The following is a 26,733-nucleotide window of genomic DNA, read 5'->3' as shown; positions in this document are numbered from 1 at the left end:
TATAAATGTTTACCAATCAACGAATTATTCTGTTTATTTTAAATGTTCCATTTTCATTAAATAACGATTTTTTATTAAGAGTAAATATCAATTGTTCAGAAATTGAATAGTACCGTCTAAAATTTTGAAATATCAATGAACAATTTCTAAAAGTACTACTAACAATAACTCATCGTGTCCACTCAATAACCATTCTTATTTTCAGCCGATATTTCACTGTCAATTGAATGGTATGTTTGCTTTTTTAATTCAAATTTTGTTTAAGGTAAGGTTCGTATAAGGCACAAAAAAGTGGTAAATGTGTGAAAAAATGCGATGGTATTTTTTTTCATCAGAAAAAATTTCATTAAATACGAAAGAGTTCCTCTTCAAAGTTGAAAAATTTTTTCAGAAAATGGAAATTTTTAATAATTCAAAAATTATTGTAATAATTAAACCATAACTTTAGCAAATAATATTTGCTGCCCATTCTAATGATGGAATATTTTGGGTAGTGTTAATTTTAGTTTTTCTTTTAATTTTAGTTTCTCTATTTTATTCTCTTTTTTTCTTGAAATCGTTTGAATCGTTTCAATTTGAATTACCTAAAACATATTAGTTACTTTGAATTACCGAATAAAAGTGCTTCAATGTACTTTTAGACAAGCATCGTTTATCACCCCTATTGTGTGCTGATAAGAATCAATCCGTTGAAATGCTGCCAATTGGAATTGCGAGAAAATGTACACTACAAAATCCAACTTGTTCCAATGGGTAAAGCATTTTTAAAAATTATTTTGAAATATCTTTTGTTTAATACACATTATTTATTTTTTTCTAAATGACATTTTTACTGTTAAGTAATACTTTTTTCCCTTTTATTCATTTAAAAGAAGCATAAGATTACTTTTAAATAGTACTTAGTTTTATTTTTTCCTTAGTTGAATTACTTTAAAATTCGACGCTTTCATGCTTCGCTTCATTTTAAGTAAATATAATTTTCCCCTCTTTCATTTTTTTAAACAATGATTTCGTTATTGATTTGATCATTTCAGCAAAAAATAAAAAATAAAAAATAAAAATAAATATAATATAGGTAACATAAAAGGATTATGGTCATTTAGAATCAATTTTGACTATTCATATTCTGATTTTCTTTCTATCTATTCATCATACGCTATTCATCAAATTTGAAATTAATTATTTGCCATAACTTGAAAAATTTATTGGCTAATACTTTGTCTGACCAAAATATTAAGCATAAGATAGTAGCTCCATATTTATCTTATTCATATGAATTATCGAAATTGAAATAATGCAATCTTTTTAGTTCCTTTCTTTTATGCAAATTATATATTTATTATTTTTTTCTTTGGCTCAAAAATGAGAGCTTTACAGTTATTCATGTGAAGCAAGCACTCGTCCAGGTATTATGCTGTGCTGTTCGCTTGTAAGAAATATGCTACCGTATAGCTGCCCATCTGCTAAACAAATCCCAGCAATATCCGGAAATAATAATAATGTGTATTGCACTAAACCGGGCCAAAGTTATGTTTGTCCAGCTGGGTAAATTTTTCCTCCCATAATGAGTAATTTTAGCAAGCAAAGTACACTTCAGTATTTTTATTTGAAATTGCAACAATTCAATTACCAATTAAATTTTACTAATTACAATTAATCCGCATAAGTTGGGTAATTAAGGCGAAGTATTATTTGCAGTGCTATATGTAAAACAGCTGCTAATTCATTAAATGTTTACATATGTTGCTATGAGAATCAGAAAATTCCACATTCAATAAGTATCAAACCGGAATGCCAGAATCGTGCAATAGCACAATCCGGAACAAGCAATAGCTTTGTATCATGCAAGCAAGACGGCAATAGAGCAGATGAGTGTGCTGAAGGGTGCATTAATGTTTTTCCTTTTTTTAATTCAAATTTCAATTTAATTTTTTTTAGAAACCTTTTATTCGTCTCTTAGTTAATTGAAATAATTCGCAAGAAAATAATTCGGATAAAAGGACATTTAAGTACTATTATTTTGGACTACACTAAACTGTTATCAATTTTAACATGGCTTAAATCAAATTTAATCTATAATCCTGTGCTGTGTGCCTTATTTAAAACTTTATCTTACTGTATTATCCAACCTTGAAAATGGTTTGAAAGAGGACCAAACATTCCACCTTCCTTCCTTACATCACTAAAATACGATGATAGATGCAAGAAACCGAATGTATTAATTCCGGAAAACATACATCTTAAGAAGTTAAAGCAAATTAATAAATGCTGCTACTCTTTTTGCCGTAATATTTTAAAATATTGTTGATTACATTAAGAGTCTAACATTTTTTTTTAGCTTACTTTTCAAATTTCAAATAAATATTTTAATTTAAGGTATTGAAATTTTAGCTATAGTTGTTCCCAAGCAACAAACGTTCGGGATCAATATATTTGCTGTTCTATTAAAACTAATCTGCCGGCAGTACAATCAATTTGTCCAGGACAAAAGAAACTTTTGATGGTCGGTAAAAAAAATTGTTTTTTTTTCAGACTTATTTCACCAAAATTAATTTTAAATGCTTCAAAAATTTATATTTGATTCTCATTGTGATATAATTCTTGAAATTAATTTGGAAAAAATATTACAACAAAATATTGCTAAATAAAATTGAAATGTGTACATATTATAAAAGAATATTAGTTGTTAATCAGTTAATTTAAATACAAATTCTTAATTATTTATCGTATCGTATTTTTCTAGTATGATGATAGTACGCCTTATTATTGTTCTCCAACTCAACCAGTACCATGCCCGACAAATTACATTTGCAATAAAGTTATCGGCGAATCTGATACTTACGTATGCTGCAGCGAATTATCACCTATAACTGATCATTGCCCGTCTGATTTTACGCCAAGTTTAAGTGAAAATGGCGAAAAGGTACTGAACTTAATTAAATTACTCAAATTCTAAAGTTGTTATTATTTTATTAAACGGATAACCAAATATGCGACATCTACAGTCAAATATTCCATGTCAAAAAAACTTTAATATCAATTACTATCTTCAACATAGTAATATTAGCTAACCTGTAAAGACCTTTTTTTCCTGGATATTGGGAAAATTTTAATGAAACATAATCTGATTCAAAGGAAAAATGAAATAATCCTAAAACAATTCATTACTTATTTGTTTAACATTCAATTTGCGTTTGGTCATTGTTTAGCAAACGTTTGTTAAAACAACAATAAGATTTGATAGGCAAATAACAAAACAACATTACCTCAGCAAATAATACATAAATGGAAACAAATGGATAAATTATTAAAAATGATAACCCATCAAATAATTCTAATTTTCCTTTCTATGTTATAATTTTTAAAAATAATTTTAAGGATTTTTTTATCCGGAAGATATGAAAAAAAAAAGAATAGAAAAACGAAGGACTAATCATTTAATAAGCATATTCTGCGATAATTGAAATTTAGATTTATTGTACACCAAATGATCCATTAACATGTCCTGTTACCGCTATTTGCATGGAATCTGTAAGCAATACTGATATATACTTGTGCTGCTATAGCTCATTACCAAATAGAATATGTCCAGATGATCAAATTGCTTCTGGATTTTCTAAAGGTCAAGTGGAAGTATGTAATGGAGCAGGTGCTTCATGCAGTCAGGTTTGTGACACTTTTTTTATAAGAAAAATTTTTGCAATCTTCATTTTGTTGCAAAAATTTTTCATATTTTCTGATATTTGAAATTTTAGAAACTTTTTCGAGAATTAAGAAAAATGTTTTGCAGTAATGATTCTAATGCTTGCCGACATAAAGTAATAATCATAAGGATCGAAAGAAATATAAGTATTTTAGCATTTACAAATAAATTATTTACTTTTTAATCATTTGCAAATAAATCATTTACTGAAAAAGCTATTGTCGGTCAAGAATGGAAAATCTGAAATCATCTATAATCATTAGTTCAATAGATGTATGCAAAATCATCAACTTGATATACTGTCGAATAAATAAACTTCTGATAAGTCTTATAATATTTTTGATTAAAACTAACAGCATTTGAGATATATTTCAAGCTTCATTCAAATTTAGAGTGGGTATACGTGTCAAGTCTCACGTGTATTATCTACATGGATATGTTGTGGACATTCCATTACAATGGCTCTTTGTGCAGATGGAAGAGAAACATTCTATCAAATTGAAGGTATAAAATTATTTATTGTAAGGAGAAAGGAAGTAAAATGAACTTGATATATGTTATCACTATCTTACTTTTGTTCCATTTATTTATTAGTGATGTATTGTTAATTTTGGCAAAAATTCGATTATTTAAATAAATAATCGCCATAATTTCGAATTCCTCAATCTTTTGTTTGAACATCTTCTATAGTTAATTGAATAAAATTGATGAATTCTTTTGATAAAATTTCAGGTCAAACTTATGGATGCAATCCTACCTCTTATCCTACTAATTGTCCTGTAAATTACGAATGTGCACAATCGAATCATCCAAATATATCAGTATGTTGTTTAATATCGACAACTACTAGTAAAACTACAAGCTTTACAAGTACCGTACCAGTCTTGGTAAAAATGATGATTAAAACAGCAGCAAGAACACCAGCTACAACAAAAGAAGCGACAATGTTAACAATAACAACAACGGAAGCCCTAAAACCCGAATGCCCAACTCTTTGGCAACCATATGTAGATTATCAAACAGGTGATAATCAATTTTGCAATGGTATTGCTGATAAGAGGTAATTATAGTTTTTTGAAAATCTAAATCTTCCAATTTTGAAATAGGAATAGGTATTGGAAAAACAGTGATGGCAAAATTAAATAATTGAACGGAAAGAAAAATGAAAATTGGCAATTGAGCAAGTAATATAATGGAAGTATATTTGACAGAAAAAAATTTAGCAAAATGAAATTTTGATAAATTTTAGGAAAAGGATGAATTATCACAAATTTAACCATTCGATTAAAATTTTAGTTGCTCTTTTGGCTATTCCTGTACACATTCCACATATTACGGTATCTATATGTGTTGTCGTTTTGGAAGTGGTCTTCAATGTGCAAGTGGTACAAATATATTATTGATAAATAATCAACCACGTTTATGTAGTATTACTAATGCTCATATTTGTCCATTGGGTTATTCATGTCAGATTTCCACACTGGTTAGTTTAACACTTAAAGAGCAAAAGCATATGAATAAATTATATTTACAACAGTTTTGTAATCGACAAATGATTTTACAGTAGTACCACAAATTTGAATTATCTTATAAGATTGTATTACGGTTCTATTGATATCACAAAGCTAAGCCATTTGTGTTAGAGCAATCATTTCAAAAAATTAAATTCTACAAGATAAATAATAAATTCGCATCGCAGAGGAAGAGGGTGAGAGAAAGAGAGAAAGATAGATGAACTAATAATAGCCATTTAACAAATTTTCGACAGGTATATTAGTTTTTCAATCCTAATAATATTTGCATAATCACCTCATTATAATAAATTACTGGGTAATTTAGACAAATATCCACATTTGTTGTGGTAATATTCATGCTGAAGATGAGCGAACGATTATTCCAACATCATTTGGCAGTGATATCAGATGTCAGCATGATTTATCAATTCCTGCTCATATCCATTATCATTACATTCGTTTCTGTCCAACGTTGGGAAGTTTTAACGGATGTCCTCAAGGCTATATTTGTTCCAAGTCTAATCGGCCAAATTTGAACGTTTGCTGTCAAATGATTGTATCATCATTCAAGTAAGGAATACAAATAATCACTATTTTTTTTTTACGTTTTGCTCATTTTCTTTTTATTTGATTGTTCAAAAATTTTAATTTTTAAAAATTTCTTAAATCAAATTATAAATGCTGTAAATTCTTTCTGAGAAAATACAAATTTAAAGTAGAAAGAAACATGGAAGTAAAGGGTGAGGGAAGGGGGGTTTAAAAGAATGGATTAGTTGACAATTTGACAATTTGATTCCCTTGTTATATTTGTTAAAGACAAATAGAAAGAAATATATTAAAGAAAAATATGCATATTAAAAAGCTACAATTATTTTATGTGAACAAAACTACAGTAAAACTGGTTATCTGTTTGATACTTATTTGATAATCATATTTGTCAAGTCAAATCTTTAATTTGAAATTATTAACCGTTGCTTGAAAATCACTTTAAAAGATTTTTTGGTCACTAACAATAAAAGTCAAGCCAGTGGAAGCAGTTTGTGGTAAAAATGGATTGGCATATCACCAGGATGGAAAGCCATTGGAGTGTTCAGAGGATACAGAAAATATTTGTCCTGAGGTGAGATAAAAGTGGCACACTGAAATATTGACTTTGTTGAATACTTGAGTACTTCAAGTGTTACTTCATAAAAACATTTCCCTTTTCATTTTCTTTTTTTATCTCTCCGCCTTTAGACTTGTTGTGTATCAATTTGAAATTTGGTAGGAATTTTACGCGAATATTTTAGTATAATTAATAAAAATATGTAAGATAAAAATACATGAGAAGCTCTACGTCTTTTAATCTATTTGAAATTCAATTTTTTTAATCCCTGAAAAATTAGTAATACATATGGGAAGATTAAAATGGAAACGAATCATTGTACAGTATCAAAGATTCAAGTTTACTTTTGAAGGGTAAAGACTTGGAAATACTAAGTTGAAATATTTGGTGATTTATTTAATCTTACTAAAACTAAAAGTAATAACACAACATTTGAAAGTTTATTCTTTAAGCATTACGTCTGTCAACCATCATTAACGAATACGAAAATGTATTGCTGTTTGACTGAATTACATTGCTTATCCAGTGTAACATCACCAAGTGTTATCAAATATTGTGAACAGTTAGCTGATTGTCAATCAGACGAAGAATGTAAAGAAGTCATCAATATGAATGGTAAATATTATATAATTGTTTCCAAATGTTTCATCATATTTTTTAAATTTTCACAAAATTCAACCACTATAAAACAAAAAATTTCTATAGACATTACACATTAATACTCTCCTATTTATGTTAAATTTTTATGATTTTAATCGAAAATTGTAAAACTAATTTTAGTTTAGGAATACATATCTGTTGTCCGAAATCCATTCAAGAAAAAACACGTTGCTTAGGTCGGGAAACGTTCCTGACTGATTCTATTCCGGCTTTATGTTCATCAACAGCAAATTGTCCGGATGATTATGAATGTTCCAATCTTACCACAACAAATGAATATACTTGTTGTAAGGAAACAAAAAAATTGATCCAAATTTGTCCGGATAATCGGTATGTTTTCAATCTCCAATTATTTTTTAACCTTTAAAAAAAAAGAAAAAGAAATACTTTACAAACTATGGATTTTTCATCGATCCGTTAATTTCGTATGCTTTCTTATGGAGCATAATCTATTCGTATGTTAAAGCATACAAATTATTGATTTTCTCGTTTTTTGCAGAGATCCGTTCCGCAAATTTGCTGATGATACACTTTTCTATTGTGATAATAATGATTTCTCATGTCCAACAGGTTACTTATGTAAGCAGTCATTACTTAACAGATTCATTTGCTGCTCACCAATAGGTTTCTGTCCAATTGGAAAAAAAGCGCAACTGGATGCTGCTACGAATCAAGCCAAACGGTTAAGTTTTAACAGAAATTAATTTTTAACTTGAAGTAATTTACCACATTTTACCTATTAAATTTACCTTTATCAAGTTACCGGTTAAGTGATATTGCAACAGTTAGAGATGTGTTTAGAGAATTTTTTTTTTTTTTGAAAACAGTTTAGAGAAATTTTCACAAAGGTCTTTTGAGAGTCTAGTTCATTTATTTGAAAATTTTCAGGTTTTTATAATTTTTCTAGAAAAGATTAGCTAATCAGAACATGCATAATTATTGCCGGAATTTTCAAATGATAGTGAAAGGAATAATTAGATACACAATAAGAAACAGAGAAACCGGAAAAGTCGAGATTTTACGACCTGTCACATTTCCAAGTAAAAATTGTTAGATTCCAATTTTTTGAGTGATATAAGACTGAGAAATGTCATATGTGCAAGTTGAAAAATGAATGGGACTGAATCGGCAACATTTCATAGCAATGCCTGATTTTGAACTTCTCAGTTAATTCATTTCGATTATCCATTTGCCCGATACTCAATTAAATTAATTCAGACTATCCACTTAATCGATATTCGGTTGAATTAATGGATTAAAATTTATATTTTTGTTTTAGTTTTTTCTCAGAAATTAATAATACACAATATTTTTCACCAATATATTATACCTTCAATATAATTTTATGATGAAAAATTCTAATTTCTGTTTCTCACTTAAATCTTGAAAAACTTTAAAAATGAATACAATATTTATAGAATCATTAAGAAAAATAGATGAATTCGATAACATGTTATAGCAAACGATATAGATAATTTTAGATATACAATTATGCTCGTATCGGATGATAGGTATGATCGTAAATCACTCAAAAAGATTATTTCCCATAGCATGCAAATATTCATTATTTAGTTTGCAGCTGTTTCACATATTCCGATAATAATACGATGCATAACGACGATTGCTCCGAAGGTTTTACCTGTCAGCAGTCAACTGTAAAGTATTTACGAGTGTGTTGCAATGATAACAACTCCATTAAACATATATAGATTGAAAACAAGTTCTAAAGTTTTTTTAAACTACAAATACTCTCATATTTCTATTAAAACTTTCACTGATCTCATTTGTATCAAACAGATTATTGTCATACCTATCTTTGTTAATATATGTTGATAGAATACTGTAATCCTTTGGTGTTTTTGCTTGTTTTGTCAAAAAATAGTATAAACAATTCAAATTTAAGATAATAGCAGAAGTAAATGTCATCTCCATGAATTAATCTCCCCAGAAGTATAACAATTACATCTAATTTCGCTTCATCAACATCCATCTTCGCTCAAATTCAAAAGATCATAAACAATAAATACCCAAGCAAAGTTAAACGTTTTTTGGAATTTACTATTTAAATTAATTAGTTCCAAATGACATGACTTAGCTATATTAAACCTAATTGTCGTTTGGAATTTCCTTTATATGATTTAATTCTTGTTACAGTAAAGAAATAAAATTAGAAATTAACAGTGAAAGAGTAGGGAAATTATTGTGAACTGGAAAACTGGCAAAGACAGAGCATAAAGATAAACGTCGACCAAATAGAGCAAACATGTGCAGTTTCATGGAGTAACGAATTCATACATGTAAGTTGTTTTGCTAGGAATTTGTGTGTATTTAATTAATTTCTCAACTTTCAAATTTGCTAGTTTTTCCACACAACTGAAAAAAAACCCTTTTAAACTCCAAAGTAATAATACACTATCAAATTTGCTAGTTTTTCCACACAACTGAAAAAAAACCCTTTTAAACTCCAAAGTAATAATACACTATGCTATGAAAATAAACAGAATCACAAACAACTCAAAAAGCAAAAAAAAAAAAAAATGGTAGCAAAATACACATTAAAACCATATCTATTTGTAGAACCCGTAATAACACAAAAAAAAGAAAGTAGAAAGAGGAAGAGAAAAGATGACAAACAATACTTTGGTATCATAACGGTTTCAGCTCCAAAGACAAGAAATTGACAAGCGAAGGACAGTTTATATAGAAAACAATATTTTCACAAGTAAAAGGATCATAAAACTGCATGGAATTACTTAAAATACATAAGCCTGAAGTGCTAAAACAATTCATCCCAATCGGCTACTGCTGTATGGATATAAGTAGATACAGGGACTTTCGAGATTATTGTGCCAAGGGATTAGACAGTACCATTCAAACCACGACAATGTAAATTTGAAGCAAACCGGTACAACCTGAACTTTTGACATAAACTGTAGTCTTTGTAAAATTTAAACTTTCAAATATCTAAATACAGTTGTGCCGTTTACAATAAGATAGGAAAGAAAACAATCGATACATATATCTACAGTAAAGCTGCTGCCTCAATAATGCTTGATAACAGCAACAGCAGTTACAGTTACAGAAATACATTTGACGAGAAAATTCTGAAATCAAAATGAAAGACGTATTTCCAAATCAGATAAAATTTCATTGTATAGTATCTCATGATTACATAAAATGATATTTTAGTTTTTTTCTGGAAATTAACAATAAGAGATTAAAAAAAAACAGCGTACAACATATTAAGCAGCCGATAAGCACAAAGCTGCAAGCTTACAACTTATGCTCGGTGACTGTTTATCCAATTCAAGCAGCTCCTTTTTTGATAACATCCATGACTTGCTGTTTATATGTATCCGACAAACCAGCTTGGAAAAATAACAGGACTGTTCCATCCTGAAAAACATTGAACGAGAGTTCCTTTTGTTTTTTTCTTTTTTTTATGAGATACATTACAAATGAAAATGAAATGATTCAAGAAACTGTATTTAAAACGTAGCAAATTCCATGAGAAATGTTTAAAATATTAAAACTTTCCTGCGTAACTTGATTTATTTTTATAACATATTATTCCGAATGACTATTAATAATCAGTAAAATCTCGCAGACTGTTAGGAATCTGTCCCTCTAAAACGTCGGTTTCTGAAACATTTCAAAATCTCAACCAAACAAACCTGCTCGGCACACTTCATAATTTGAAGGAGTTTTTTCAGATCAATTTTTTCTTTCTGTCGTCCCAGCTGATAAACCAACTTTGCTTTATTTAGCCATTGTTCTCTTGTATTTCCGATGACAGATGCCAGAACACGGCATGACAGATCATCATCTACAACGGTAAAATTTGTATTAAAATGGTGAAATTCGCCTGGGAAAAAATTGTTGTAAACAGTTTGTATAAGCAGATAAAAATCTAATAGCAAGTTTGAAGGCAATGCTTTGAAAACAGGATTTGTCAGACTCATTCTTGAGATTTTTGAACAACCGATCCTAGATATTTGAACCCGAAACTAAGTAGCAATGAATTGCCACATTAAAATGTCATGAACATTTTCAAGATTATCAGAAATGTTATAATCTTATAACTGAAATGGAAAATTACATTTCACCAAATGTAGTAATTAATAACATATGCTTAGGAAGAATTTCTGCCTACCCAGTATGAGTTGTTTATAGCGATTAACAATGGCAGGTGTGCTATATCTTGGTGCCGTACATTCCGGGTATGCAATCAATGTGAATGCACAGTCTTCGAAATCAAGCGATTTTCTGGGAGATAAAATTTCGATCAAATGTTTTGCCAAACTTTCATCAACCTCCAATATTTAACATAATTAGAAACACAGCTAGCCTTCACAACAATCTACAAAGAATCCTTTTTAAATTTATCGACTCATCAAATTCAGCAGAAAAAGAGTGGGCAATTGATAAGACATGGGTAACATGATACCTAAGAAATAAAACAAGCGAACACGACCGGACAATATGCCAACCCGTAGAAGTCAAGTTTTCCAAAATGCTGAGAAACTAATGATGATATACTGAACATAATGAATGGAACAGTTTACTGCTCTGCATTCCTCGCTTCTTTCAGTAAATGTATAACTACATTCGACAAACAGCCATGTTACAGCCAGAATATGTGCAACACTGTATGAACACGTGGTCGCGGCAAACCCCTTACATTATCATCCTTAGATGACGTGCTCAACGGCGGTGAAATACAGCTTCCCGAGGAAAGCGAGCAGGCTTCCCGCTCCTCTACTGCCGGCTGTCTCGAATTAATTCTGTTAAATGGTACATCCAGCGTCAAAACCACAATGTCAATTGCGTCAGGTGATAACTCGGTATCTTGAGGACATCCAAATAAATTAGATCTGCAAGTGATTTGATTTCAAAATCTTAAAAATCTAGTTCTTAGTATCGGTCATATATCGTCCCACAAATCCTTCGGTTTGGATAATTTTTTCTTAACAGTATTAAGACCACCAAAATTTTCTTTTTAATAATGTTGTTTCTTGCAGTCTGTAAAATGTTAAATGCTGTGGTAAAGAGACACTTTAACAATTGAATACATTGTGGTAGGTAATAAATAATACGTAGCGCACCGGGAAATGCTGCATTCAACACTTACATAAAGACATGTCGATATTCCTCTGCATATAACATACGAACGCAACCCAATGGCAACAGACTAGAAAGTGCAAGTAGAAAGCGTTTAGCTAGAATTTCATTATGACATTTCAGGACAATCTGGAAAGAAAATTTCAGATTAATAGGTATAACTACTGGAAAATACTAAAGATATTCTGTCCATAATGTCTGACCGCCATGAAGCATTGCAATAAAATAATTTCCAGGACATTTATCAACTGGAAATTATGACCCAATAAATAAACCCGCAGTTTTTCATATTTTCTATAAAGTAAAATGCAAATTAACCTGACCGCCAGTAACCAACTGTGTCAAAACAATTCCCAGGACACTCTGACCATTAATTTTCGGCAAATTTTCGAGCATACGTGCAATTTGTCGCAATGTCTCGAAGCAATCCAAACGTCTTGAACAACTTATATCGCTAGCATTTGTCTCGTTATCAACTTTCAGCTCACGTTCTTTCATTATGAGCATATCCTGTGTTGGCACTCCTTCCAATAAATATTCTTTGCAGAGACGTGTTTGTGTACGTAATATACAAACCATAAAGCTAAAAATTACACAGCGATTACCGAACAGAACCCACATTGTTTAAAATGCATGATGGAACACCATTATTAGCTCAGACGGATCAGATATTCCAACACAATGCCCCATAGATATGCCAATAATAAAGTTAAAAACAGAAGCGTTATCAATAATCACCATAGATAAAATGGCTCATAAAACAGACAGATGATTTCAGAATGGGCCATGTTAATTTAATGAAAACCCACGGTTTGATTGAACCGGCTATGAATCCTAGATCAAAAAAATTAGGATTAAAAAAGCCCTACATATGCAACTGTGTGAAAATATCTGCACGACCAGTGATTACAGCCAAACTTCGTGACGTGTCCAATTCTAGCTTGGTAAGATGAGAGCGCAAAAAATGCGCCGGCAATAGTGAGACACGTGATGCTGCAGCCTGCTTTAGCACTTCATTAGCTGGGTCACTTTGTTCACGGTCGAAAAACATGTTCGATTCCATCTGAAGACTTTCAGAACTGGGAACTTTTGGAAAAAAATCAAAAATGAAAGAGCCGTATAAAAACCATTCTATTCAGTGATTCAAAGTGACGAATTTTCCAAAAACAGAACTTTTAACACCGGCTATATGTAATTTCTTAAATGGATCTGGCCGACCATCCTTCTCTAACAGTGATACGAAATAAATTAGAAGTTTACAACTTGCAAATTTATTGATTAACATAATATTAACCTGTAAAAATCGAATGGCAGATGACATTGTTGAAACGAAAAAGTGATAATTGCTGGTGATGAATAATTTATCTATAGATACAAGGATAAATGAAAGAAAACGTGAAAAGCCCCGTGCTTTGCAATCACGTAACCTGAAATCACAGATAAAACATCACAAGAAACAAATTCCATTTACACACCACAGCGGCAGACTTCATTTTAAATTTGACTAAGCAGGGAATGTAAACCGTCGATACCAAATTATACCTTTTTACCAAGACTTACTGCGAAATATAGGGTTCCTTAATTCTATTATGTATTAACCATAACTAAAAATAACAAGCTATGCCAAGTCCAAATTAGTTGCATATGTGATGAAAAGAATTTCTCGAAGTAATTCGTCGATCTTTGAAAAAAAGAGCGACAAGCAAATATATACATTATATAAAATCTAAACTGATGAAACAAAAAAATCGATAAGTTTCAAAGTCAAAGTTCATAAAAATGTTATCGCTCTTTGCAAAGATCAAAGATGATCGATAGAACGATAAACCTGAATGTATACGACAATGTATAGCCATGTTCTTCATCGCCAAATAAAATTACACCATCCTTCGCCTCCGTATTTGCTTCTTCCCATGGACTTTCCCATTTTATTGTATTCTGCTGTGTCGGTGTAACACGCGATTTCATCGGACTTAGTTTAGGCGTATTATCCTTCGGAGTAGTTGTTACTTCACAACTTAACGAATGAAGACATGAGTATTTCACCAACTGAAATACTCGATCATTTAACGCAACCTGAAATATGTGCATAAGAAGCATCTGTAATTAAAATAACAGTTTAGCACTCTTTTTGAAACTTAGACTAATACGGAAAATCAATTTTGGATTTTTGATCTTTTAATAGCCGATTAATATTGTGATATTCTTTTAAATAGTTTGATACCAAGCGCAACAGAAAATTTACTATTCCTCTTGCTTCTGATAACTAACTCAACAGTGATAAAAGATAGGAATAAAATTTTATAGAGATTTTGGAGGAACTTGTCTATACCTGTGTAGTAATATAACTTATTCCAGCTTCAACATCATCCGTAATTAGACCGGTGCCATCAACGAACGATGTACATGCGACACAACGTAATTCCTCGGTCGAGTGAGTTCGAAAAGTCTCTGTAAAAAAACTTAGAACGTAATTGTTCGGTCAGAAAAAAAAACTTCGTTGATGACACATAATTATAAAGAACCTAAGCGATTATCTATATTACAAGGTTGAGACAATTTGCTTGTTATCTGATAAGTACACTGTACAGTTGACACGTAAAAACGTGAAGTATTAAGTTGTCAATTAAAACTGATTGCGATTATACACAGCAAACTCCCATTTTCCAATTCTCTACTTATGTACAAGCTGAAAACTCGCTGAACATTATTATCACTAAAAATATGCGAATGTTTAACAAACCTGTATTTCACCTTTGTTATGTTACTTATTTATGCAAGTTATGCGATTATGGCTGCGTTTGTCTCCCAAAAAAAAAAGGCTGCTCATTCATTCTTATAAACAAAAAAGAAAAATCATTACGAGTTTAGAATACCAAAAAGAATTTTTGTAAGAAAAGTAAAACTTAAATTGGATATCTAATGGGTTCACATCATACTTCACGTTTTTAAGTCAATCTTCACAAAATAAGCAGAAATTAAAAGATGAAAAACTAACTAGCAGAGACAAATGCTGGTGATCCTTTACTCGTAGTTGGTAAGCAATAATCCTGCCTCAAATTCTCGGGTATCGATTGTGTTGTCATCAATACTCGAGGTCCGTGAGTTTCACAAAAATAACACAATGCTAATACTGCTTGCATAACAGTATTTTCGTTTAATCTTATCAAAAATAACCAAAACCTAAAATTTGAATCAAATTATTCCTATTAACAATTCAATTTAGAGCAACAAATAACGCCTATAAATTCAGTATTGATTTAAAAAAGTAACACAACACATGTAAAATGATGTCAAAGCTTTTTTTAGCAGCAATGCAGATAAAAGTAAGTAATATTCAAACATAAGATATGCTAACAATCATACTTTAATGCGAATAATTATACTTTGAAACTTAGGAAGAGGAAATTTTGAACAACTACGATAACTGCGATATTTCAGTTCAGAGAATTTTCGGATCATTTGCTATATTAGGTCATCGCATCAAATAATCCCTGTCAATTTCCGTTATTTAGGACGATCAATATGATTAGCTATAGTTGAAAAAATAACTCGTATCATTACAAACCAAACACTAAATCTCGCTACATCACGATTCTTTTTTTTTTCATTTTATCTGTAGGAGCGGGAGAAAATCGGTCGTAAGTAAATCCCACGGATAATCAAATACTGGATAAGGGATTGGCGAATACGGGGGTATAATTAGGCTAATTTTTGTGCTCTGGTGTTTAATCGAATAGAGCAAATCAAACAATTTCAAAATTTTTCATAAACAATTACATTTCTTAAAAGGTTCTACTTTTATAAATGTCGCAGAACACCAATTAAACGGGCGTCAAAATCTTTCATCGATTGTAATGTTATTCAAAAATCATCTTTTCCTCATGTATGCTAATTGGTTCCAAGTCGCTAACTACACTGGGAATCCAACTTCTTTGGAGAAATTGCGAGGATATAAAATCTCCGGCACTCCATCCTTTATGTTCTATCTTCTCCACTTTTCCACATCGGTCATTGCGTTATCCTTTCCATTGCATACTGAAATCCCATGTACTTGTCTGACCAGTATTCCGTTTTTGATGACTGATCAATTCCGTAAAGGGAATATCTCCTAACTTCTCACTTTAGGTTGTTTCGGTTGAATCATTGTACGCTGGAAATACTACTGTACTCTAGTTTCTTCATTTCATTAAAACAGTTCACCGTTACTTTTAAATTAGACTAACAGAGCACACAATATAACAGCAACAAAAATTCGAAAATCAGAAAAAATGAAAGGGTAAAAGATTTCTTTTCCCTATTCATCATGAAATCCATAAAGAAACCTAGGAAATTCCAGCGAATGCAAAAAATAAGCCTTGATCAAGGAAATCTCAATTCACAATTACAATACAGTACAGAAAAGATTAAATTTATAACAACCCCAAGAAAAAGAAAATAAACTTCAAAACTTGAAGTTTTACATTTTTCAAACGAAAAATTTCACAAATGAGATTGTGAATAACGGCTATATTGAAATATGAACGAAGACATGAAAATTACTCAAGACAGTAAGAACGCAGGAATAAAGAGATAAAAATCTATGCTAACAGATATTCCATGACTCCTCCGAAATTTTTAACAATTTTCCAGACTTTCTAAACCTAAACATCGTCATCTGAGTTCTCTTCACCCGAACTACTGCTTTCTTCTTCGGTACTGGATTCGAACGTCCCTTCAGGTAATGAGTAAAGTCGTACTGCTTGCTGAAAATTAGAGAAAAAACTCAAGTCACTTTATTTGTACAACTGAAAAAATATCACTTTTTAACCAGGAAGGAGTACTTAGAAATCAATCTTATGATTCACAGATATGAACTATATAAAGCATATATATGTCAATAAGGCGAAGAAATGTGAGTACAGTTTATCAGAAGATTACAAACATACCGAAAAAAAACCTAGATTTATTACCTTCTGTCCTAAATAACTCTAGAAAGTGATGACTAATTATATGACTGAGAGATAAATTGAACCATTTAACCACCAACTTATATTCATTATCATTCTAATGTTGGAATATTGCGTACAAATCTCTCTGATCATTTTCTCCTTTCAACATTTAAAAAGACAAAATCCGAACCTTGTTTGGATCTTTTAACAAAAGATATTTCCCCGGTGGTTGCTTCATGCAATGATCAATGATACAGCGCAAAATGCCCCAGGCGTTATCCAAATTCAGTGTTATATTCGTTGCAAATTCAGTTGGCTTGTATTGTTGAGTGCCAAGAATGACATGGCTAGCACTATTGCGTATGCTCAGTCGTGAAACGTATCTAAAAGTCTTGAGATTATTTTCGAAACTAAATTTAATAGCACCAGAGATGTCACCGAAATAATAAAAAAAATGTCCAAAAATGTTAAAATCAATAAACTCTATCGAATTACGAAAGATTAATGAAAAAAAGCTACGTTTAGACCGAAATGTGAGGACTTCCACTGGAGCAACGTGTGCCTCAGTACCGACAATGAGCTTTAGCCTCATACGTACATCTCCTCTAAAATCATGTCAAGCCAGCCTTCCCTAAAACTATCAAACCTCCCGGAATCTCATAGTTGAATTTTCAGTAATCACTCCTCCTAGTTCTTGAAATTTCATCCTGAAAAATAGAAACCAACCCAAATTTAATTTGGTCTGAACCAGCCAAAAGTGCTTGCAATGTCCATTTTGCCAGTTTACAGCTATTATTTTGTAGTTCCGTAGCAAGTACTGCACCTTTCTGTGTGTCTAACTTACTTCTCCAATCGACACCACTGGCCATCTGGAAAGTTTTCAGCCTATCCTAATTTTTTTCATATCACATACTGTATTATTAGTGACACACTTATCACTGAATATTTCAAGATTTCATAATCATTATTTAAGTTCATAAATCGCATTCCATTTTAGCTTGAATATCTTCATGCCTATAGCTTAAATTTTAAATTTTAACCCTTGAATCCCATTCATTGAATGCTTTTATAGTCAACATTTGCGTTTCGCCGTTTGGTCCCGTAGTGACACCATCATGCTCCGTACGACAAATAAGACGAACTTCCGTACCATCTGCTTGACGTCCCAAATACCAAGAACGATACCTTCAATTTATACAATTATCCTCATAATTGTAATTTATAACTACCGAGTTTACGTTTATAACGATGTTCCGTTATATTTACATTTCTACCATCCATAAGTCTTCTGCTATATCCAGATGTAACTCCAGGAAAGTAATTCGGATTTAATAAAGAGAAATGGCGCAAACATAAACTGATAAATTTGCTTTAATTAAACACCAAAAAGGGGAGTAAATACTGTCAGAAAATTCAAGTAGTCTGATAAAAATTATCAGCCGATAAAGATCAAATGATCAAAACAAGGACATGAATGAATATAGAATTAGTGTGTGAATTTAAAGCACATTGCATCTTGAATTTCCATCAAAACGCTTATAAATAGAAAATGATGAAAGTGAAGTCAAGATGTCAAGGACTGATTGCGTTGAAACATTAAATAATGCTACTAATTCTAGCGAACCAAATCTCAGTTTGTTTTCAGATTGCTATTGAAAGCTGGTATGTTAATATTCAGAAAACACACAAAAACTAACTTGTATGCAACGCATGAATCTGCATCCGAATCACCTTCATCGAATGGAAGACGTGGATTATCATATTTGAAAGGTTCTTCGTTCTGAAATCCGATTAAAAATTATGGAAAATAAATAATCGCAGTACAACTAGTATTACTTGTCAAGAAGAGTGTTTTCAAGGTACTGTAAACTCACTCTTTTGAGTACCATACGACGAAAATTCTGATTTATGTAAAGAGCTTCTGTAGCAAGATTACGCGGATGATTAATACTTGTGGTATCGTCACTATTTGGAGCATCTGGCGAAGTTTCGCTCACTGTTAAAGCATCTAAAATTCGAAAGCATTGAATGTGCCTGCATACTGTAAATGGTAGCTGGGACAGTTACTTTTCTTGTTATTCATTTGGCTAATCAAGTAAATGCCATGTCAATTAAATAGGAAGAGATGTTAATTCAACTGAAGAATTGTTCAAATATTGTTGTCGTGGATACTTCGAAAGCAATGCAAATAACTGAATCATCTTTGCCGGAATATACCATCGAAACGGCTTATACCAAGAAGTATGTTTATTAGGTAGGATTATCAAAAACAAACGAACTTACCAACTGGGTTTGAAAAACCACCCGTATCGCGTTTATCAAAGAACAGCTTATCACCAACACGATAAGCGATTACATCCCAACTATATACTGATCGTGTAGCTGCCATCAGCGTTGCTAATATCATATCTGTTGCAAAGACGTTCCCAGCATTTTCTTGAGCTAACTGAAAACATTATTTTAATTATAAAATAACGCGGTCGATTGGTCGTTACTGATTGTATACGACAATTTGAAACTGATCTTGACATCCAGTGAAAAATACATTAACATTTGCGGGAAAGAAATTATGTAATCAACCTTCTGGATTACAGGGTCCTCGGTTGTCGTTAAATTGTAAAATGTACCACCACAACGTTGCAACGGTTTCTCCGTTCGTACCGTAACACGATCAAACGCTTTGTCATAATAATAAAGTTGACCATAACGATGACCATTTCTGAAGAAATATTAGTATTAAAAAGTATTTTAAAAAAGTATTAATATTAATATTAGTATAACTGCAAATTTTGGAGCTTCATCTCTTCTAGCAAATCCATTTCACTCGAGATTTATTTCCAATCAAATGAGTTATTTTAAATCAACATTTATCAGTGTGTTGCTCAATGTGTTGTCGTCAGTGTGTTGCTAGGATAATAAACTAATCAGAACGTACATATCTTGGCCTGATTCAATGTTTGGTAGATTAAGTTTTGCAAGGCGTGGGAAATCCATTTCTTCCAAAACTTGCCACTCGGGACGTACAGCAATACTTGCAGCTAACTGTTTTTGGTTACGTTGATCCCATCGACCATAACCTTGCCCACCACGGCCACGACCACGCGTGCCACCTCCACGCCTTTGCCATTGCTTGAATGCTTTCTGCTGTTCTCTTTAAAAAAAAAAAATCAAATTTTCATGCAAAAGCTCAGCTTTTGTGTACAACAAAAAAAAAGAAAAAAAGAACAGTTCCATTTTAACTCACTTTGCAATGCTACGTTTAATCTTTTGATTTTGCCCATAATTTGCTTGATTTCTTCGCTCATTCTCTTTTTGCACTAACCTTCGCTATAAACAACATAAGAATCATGTAAAAAATTAAGAGGCATGCGGATCTCATTGGTTAATAAACGATGCTTACTTATTTTGAAAGTAAATAATCCTTACCTACACATTAAATAAAGATATAATTTACTATTATTGATTCTTCTTATTATTATTAACTCTTTTTTAAAATTTTTTCCTATTATTAATTCTTCTTATCAATAGTGAGTGAGTCACATAACTCACTCATTATGTGCATACCACGATTTGACCATTATTTAGTATTTTAATTCTGCACTTTAATCACTTCACTCTATATGAAAAGTTTATAAAAGTCAGATAGTAATGATAGCGGTAACTAAGAATTCTGTTTTGAAAACTTAAGAAGGAAATTCGATTAAACACTAAACCAATCAACTCAGTGATTCATTATCAAAACATCGATCAATAAAATTTTAGATTAAATGACCATAGAAGAAATTGGTTAACTTCCAAAACTTCTTTCCAATTGGTTATTTCAAAAAGGTTTCAAAAATCTTAGAAAAGTAGTCAAATAATAAAAAAAAGTTGATCCTACATAGAACTGCTGCTGCTGTCGCATACGGCCACTTTTTTGCATGTTCGATCGTTGCGGTTTACTTGTGTCGACGAGTTGAAATGTCGCATCTTCTTCATCGTGAACATAATCATATTGCGAACCAACAGCACCAGATGTATATGGATTACCATATCGACCATCGCCTGAAAGTAATATCAACCAATACAGAGAAATTTTCGTTGCTTGAAATTCGATCTAAGGCATTCTGCTGCTTGCAGCAACAACAGCTTAACCAAGAACTAAATGAAACAAAATCGGCTGCACTTTATTCCAAGTATCATACATCTCGATTGGTAAAACGTTAAACATATATCCATTCAGCTTGAAATCATATTAACCGAAATGTGGAGAAACGGCATAACATTACCCTTGCAGCAAAATGTAAACTTCTGCATGATTTCTCCCTAAATTACCAATTTTGCTATCCGGATATCCACAAATCTGAATAACAAACAAAACGAGTGATATGTCTCAATCCAGTCCAATCAAGTTAAACTGATAAAAAAAACTCACGTCTAAACCGATCGTTATATTGCGCAACACCGATCCAATCAGCTACTTTACCAATTTTATCTGCTTTATTGAATTGCTGATATGGCAAATTCTGAAATTTATCCAACGTCCCAACAGGTCCCCAACCATTACGATTATCGAACACTTCCGGTAAATCGAATAATGGTTGATCTTGCTGTAAACCCATACTTGGTGATAGCTGACGGATTTTTTGTATAGACCTCTTATTATTACTGAAATCATTAATTAATTGGGTGCCGAAGGAAAAGTAAGACCAAACAGAAACGAGGCAATATTATGTAATGTAAGGGAACACGCAGGAAGTAATACTATTAAGTAACTGATTAAAAATTAAGTAACTCATGAACTATGGTAATTAAGGGATAAACTATGAACTAGTCAAATGACATAACTTGGACCTAGCTACAGAACTAAGTAATAAGTTTAAAAGAATGAAAGGTAAAGTAAGCGAAGTAAATGAGAGGCATTCAATATTTCAAATTCAAATTCAATAATATGACCAAATTGATGTCAATAAGACCTAAGTAATATAATGGTAAATTTCAGCAAATTTAAATCAGATATTGGATAAAGCAAAGCGAAATAACAAAAAATTAAGTGAAAAGATTTACATGCAGAAAACATCAAGCGAAGGTATGAAAAGTACGATTAACATGAAACTACATAACAAGTCCACATAAATGAGACTCAAAAATACAATTCTTAACATTATAGTTACGTAAATAAGCCATGAAGCTGTGTAAACGCGAACTTGAGCACCACTCAAATTACAGTTAGTCCATACTTGCGTGACTTGCATAATGTAAGAAAACAGCATTCTAGCCATTCATATGGAGTGCTTGACATCGTCCTTCGAAATGACTTTCAACACTCAGTGACTTACCCCCAAACCCAGCTCTAAACTGGAAACTCGTTTGCTTAAAAACCACATAAATTAGTCATCTCTTCATACCTTTTTCATCCCTGCAATATATCTTATACCTTTTGGTCATAATGATACGATAGGATTAATTCTAGCTTTGGTTCAGATAAATAAGAGACCAATAAGTGTATGCATATAATGACATAGTGTAAGTTACGCTTAGTTGAACTACAATTAACAATTAAAACCAATTCCGAGGTCAGAGGTCATTAAAGGGACATCTCGAATGAAATAAAGTAATAGGCAAGCACTGCACATATTACACTTCCAAATCCTGATACTGAATCACCGAACAAAATATTTATCAAACCACCTGCGGGTGGAACCAAATGCAGGATAATAAAATATCCGACCAGTCAACGTTACATATCGTTGTCAGGTTCGTAGCAAACCTGAAATAGGAGGAAATTAAAATCAAAAACTGATCTAATTAATTATGGATATGGTAGGATGATCCAATTAATTATGGATATGGTAGAATTCACCAATATGGTTGATGATATAAATTGTCATCATCATCGGAAATCTTCATTTTCAGTTTTTAAATGTATAATAAGTGGCTGCTAATTCAGAGTAAGCCAACGTTTCAAATCGAATTCTCTGTTGTTTTAATGCGGCATTTTCGCAGTAAGTATTTTGAAATTGGAAAAATATATAAACCATCAGATTCAGAGAATTAGAAAATTTGAAATCTATAAAATTTATTTAATCAATTTTACACTAGCTCTTCCACTTATGGGGGGTGCCGTTTTTTTTTTCTCTCTTGATAATAGGATAAAATAACTAATAACTTGAATCCTAGAGATTTGAATACTTGTAATGGATAAGTTGAAAACTTCAAAAAATCTTTACGGAAACTGATTTCGAGAGTAACTCTTAGAAATAGGGAAAATGTATATTTGAAATATGGCGGATTGATATTAGTTAGGCACGTGATAATTTTTTTTTATTCAGTATTTGAATCTTTCAGATTCTCAAGTCTATTTTCAGTTTTTCAAATTTTTGAAGTTTTCGGCCATTTTTTTTTTTTTTCTTGCTTACAACGATCAGTGCATCACTTTTAAAAATCATGCAAAACGTGAAAACAAAAAAAAAAAACTGAATAAATAATGGAAGTTACTGCGTATGAGGTAACGGGAAAATAGCAATCGAACAAATTAATCGGATAACTTCATTTATGAAATGGATTCATTCATGCAGTGAAAAAAGATGCAAATTATTTCTTGATTAACATCTAGTTGTTTTAGAGAGAAAAAGTAAATTGTCCAAAAAAGGTCGATCCAGGTATATGAATTCCATTTCTTTTTTTTTTTTCTGGCGTAAATTAAATCCTAAAATAGGGATATGTTAATTATCATGCAAAGAAGACATCGGAATGCTATATAATTTAATACTATTAAGTTATTTGGAAAGGAGGATTAGGACAAGACTGGTTTGATCCATTGGTATTTTTTTTTTTTAGCACTTTGCAAAGTTTAAGCTAGGTTATAGTCTGCCATTATTGATTCTTTCACGTATAACCTCGCAGTTTCTCTCTTTTTCCTTGGTCTTATTTAGCTTGACTTAAAATATCTCCTCATATTTTAAGAACTAAATTTTATTTCTAAAAGCTAAACATTGCCGTACTGAATGCGATAGAATACTGCTTATCTTTTAGGTTTTTTTTTTTCCTCCTCCATCATTTCATCTTTTTTTCATGGAATAAACAAAACATTCTTATTTTTATCTTCACTACATAACTATTAAAGGTCATATTTGAGTAAGCGTGAAAATGAATAATCTTACTTAAAACTATTATTGCGTTAACTTCTTAAAAGTATTGATTTTCTAAAATGACTGAGTTTAGCAATTTCGATAGTTATAATTTGTAATTTAAGTCTTTACATTTTTTTTTTTATATCGAATCTGTAATTTCTAAAAATGAAAAGATAGCTTTAATTAAGAAGAAAAAAAATCGATCCAATATTTTGGACACTTTTTTTTTTTTCTTTAATCAACACTAATTCAAAGGGGAGGAGAGAGAAAATTGGAGGAAAAGAATTTTTGTAGTAATAAAAAAAAGATTAAAAATTAAATGTTCCACTTATAACAGATTCTTTTTTAGTGATAAATTTAAACGACGAAGCTGGCGAAAATCACATCGCAGGTAATTTATAATAAATGTAAGATGGAAAATGAAAAATAGAAATGCATGCATGCTTCATGGTTGCATTCTATTTTTTTAACAATAATTCAGAATTAATTAAAATTTTCATCTTAAATTAGCCTAAGATGTTGCATTCATTACTGTACCACCCATCTTCTTTCTTCTTTCCTTTTTTTTTTTTTTTGGCTAATAGAAATGTCGCATACAAAAGACACAAAAGTGTTTGAGAAATCTTAAAATAATTTGCAAAAATTTTTTTTTTGATATATCTTATATTTAGTCATTGTTATTTGTTAAATTATAATATGAATAAATTAAGATAATTATTTGTTTAATATAATTTTGTTTCTTTGAGGAAACAAGCAAAACAGGATGATGAGGATGATAAAACTGAATTTGAACAGGTGGAAGTAGAACGAAAACCGGCACACAGTAGAGTGCGCAGTAAAATAAAATGGAAGGAAGGTATGGAACCGACTAAAGATGAAACCAAAACAAAATCAGTAACAACATCAGAAGGATCGACTACGACAACTTCATCCACGTCAAACTCTTCTACGATTTCTGCTCCTACAATTTCTTCCGTCTATTTACCGGTTATGCTGAAACCGGATGTTACTTCACAACCATTCATGATGTCGAAACCGGATGTTAGTTCATATGTTAATTTATTTACAAAATATAAGTAGTATGTGGCAGATTACTATAATCGCTAATTCCAAAGATTATTTAATCATGGTGTTTAAGCTTCATTTAATTCCATGTCGTTGGTACTTACTCAATCAAGTTAATCAAGGTACTTACTCAATCAAGCCCCTATCAATTCATAGGATAATTTTAGATGATTCATAGTTAAGCTCTCGAAAACTTTTTGTACTGATGGGAAAAATTCGATTCCTGAAATGTTGTGATCAATAACTGCATTGCATTTGTTTGAAGAATTATCTTGTCAGCTTCGAGGTTGCATAAAGGTTCTCTCTGTGAAGTTTCGGATCTTAGATTCAAGATACCTAGTAGTTGGACAATCGACTTTCTGAGTTATAATAATCATGTAATTACAGCCAAAGGAGATTGATCGAACATATGCAGATGAGATCTCAGTCTACATGATGGATTTTGGAAAGACAAGGATGAAAAAAAAGAAGTTGCAAGTGGTTTCGATTCAAAAATTTCACCTTCAACAACTTCGACGAAGTCTTCATCACGTGATCTGGTGGAAAAAGCTACGAAGATTCACCGAAAAAAGATGAAGTCAGTGAAAGAAGGTAAATCAGAAAAACCAAAAGCAAAGCAAAAGTCAATGAAATTATCAATTTTATCGTCAGAAACCGAATCAAAGAGTCAATCCAGAGAATCAGAAGCAGAGCTAGATTCAGATACAGGCGTGAAATCACTGACTAAATCGAATGAAACTGTTTCGAAACAAACAACTATATCACTCACTTTACCACCAGCGCTATCAAAAGAAACCAAAACGCAGCAATCATCTGTAATATCAGTGCCATCAGAACCTGTTGTAATACCAAAAATGCAACAACCATATGCAATATTATCGCCATCAAAAGAATCTAGCACAACACCAGAGGCGGAGCAACGATCTGTAGTACCAGCGTTATCAAAAGAATCCATAACAGTGCCAGAAATGCAACAACCATCTGCAATACTACCGCCATCAAAAGAATCCCTAACGGTAGAAAAAACGCAGCAGATATCTGCAATATCACCGCCATCAAAAGAATCCCTAACGGTAGAAGAAACACAGCAGATATCTGCAATATCACCGCCATCAAAAGAATCAATCGCAACGTCAAAAATCGAAATCCCGACCCAACCATCTTCATTGCCTAAATTTCTTGCAAAGCCAGAAACTGAATTCTCGACTTCACTGGCGCCATCACCAGCAGAATCCACCAAGAAGTTAGAAATCAATGTTTGGGCTCCGTCATCTTTGCCAACAATGGAATCTGTTTCATCAGAACCAAAAACTGAAGGCATATCACTAGCATCCGAAATGGCAAAATCGACAACTGGGACGTCATCCATACCGCTATCATCGAGTAACGAAGAGTCGAAGCCAACATTAAAGTTAACAAAATTAACATGTAGTGCAACGAGAACGCCGACTGAATCAAAGCTAAACAATTTGATGGAAAAGGGTCTGCTGTCGCTTGAAATCCGTCAAAAGAAAGAAATGGA

General features: G+C 31.6%; 4 protein-coding genes across 4 annotated transcripts in view; 2 read left to right on the top strand and 2 right to left on the bottom strand.

Annotated features, from left to right (window-relative positions):
• Window positions 1-1,411: 1,411 nt before the first annotated feature.
• LOAG_03766 (hypothetical protein) lies at window positions 1,412-7,686 on the top strand (the record flags this gene model as incomplete). The annotated part of the gene is made up of 13 exons (XM_003139303.1): window positions 1,412-1,545; window positions 1,699-1,884; window positions 2,392-2,503; window positions 2,744-2,923; window positions 3,472-3,666; window positions 4,096-4,207; window positions 4,436-4,763; window positions 5,000-5,186; window positions 5,543-5,755; window positions 6,212-6,337; window positions 6,775-6,937; window positions 7,108-7,312; window positions 7,482-7,686. 13 exons carry the CDS (start codon window positions 1,412-1,414, stop codon window positions 7,684-7,686), a joined length of 2,346 nt encoding a protein of 781 aa, XP_003139351.1.
• Window positions 7,687-10,288: 2,602 nt separating this feature from the next.
• Window positions 10,289-15,296, bottom strand: LOAG_03765 (hypothetical protein; the record flags this gene model as incomplete). Its single annotated transcript, XM_003139302.2, has 11 exons — window positions 15,102-15,296; window positions 14,436-14,554; window positions 13,932-14,179; window positions 13,398-13,530; window positions 12,973-13,166; window positions 12,422-12,686; window positions 12,114-12,232; window positions 11,664-11,856; window positions 11,136-11,295; window positions 10,657-10,808; window positions 10,289-10,378 (listed from the first exon to the last, which is right to left on the bottom strand). Exons 1-11 carry the CDS (start codon window positions 15,244-15,246, stop codon window positions 10,289-10,291), a joined length of 1,818 nt encoding a protein of 605 aa, XP_003139350.1. The 5' UTR covers window positions 15,247-15,296.
• A 1,135-nt stretch (window positions 15,297-16,431) lies between these two features.
• On the bottom strand, window positions 16,432-21,687 carry LOAG_03764 (hypothetical protein). The gene is made up of 12 exons (XM_003139301.2): window positions 21,449-21,687; window positions 20,915-21,078; window positions 20,279-20,361; window positions 19,970-20,185; window positions 19,615-19,753; window positions 19,318-19,480; window positions 18,909-19,042; window positions 18,732-18,814; window positions 18,075-18,219; window positions 17,761-17,903; window positions 17,225-17,417; window positions 16,432-16,848 (listed from the first exon to the last, which is right to left on the bottom strand). The coding sequence occupies exons 1-12, from the start codon at window positions 21,633-21,635 to the stop codon at window positions 16,747-16,749; spliced, it is 1,752 nt and encodes a 583-aa protein (XP_003139349.1). The 5' UTR covers window positions 21,636-21,687; the 3' UTR covers window positions 16,432-16,746.
• Window positions 21,688-25,004: 3,317 nt separating this feature from the next.
• Window positions 25,005-26,733, top strand: part of LOAG_17936 (hypothetical protein) — a gene marked incomplete at both ends in the record, with an annotated part of 3,132 nt that continues 1,403 nt past the window's right edge. The window contains 2 exons of the mRNA XM_020450604.1: window positions 25,005-25,225; window positions 25,639-26,693. Coding sequence (XP_020305700.1) covers window positions 25,005-25,225; window positions 25,639-26,693 — 1,276 coding nt within the window. The remainder of the gene's footprint in view (window positions 25,226-25,638; window positions 26,694-26,733) is intronic.

Source organism: Loa loa (assembly GCF_000183805.2).
Source record: "Loa loa unplaced genomic scaffold supercont3.156, whole genome shotgun sequence".
Taxonomy (NCBI): domain Eukaryota; kingdom Metazoa; phylum Nematoda; class Chromadorea; order Rhabditida; family Onchocercidae; genus Loa; species Loa loa.
Note: the sequence above shows the minus strand (reverse complement) of the source record. Positions and strands in the feature narration are given on the sequence as shown.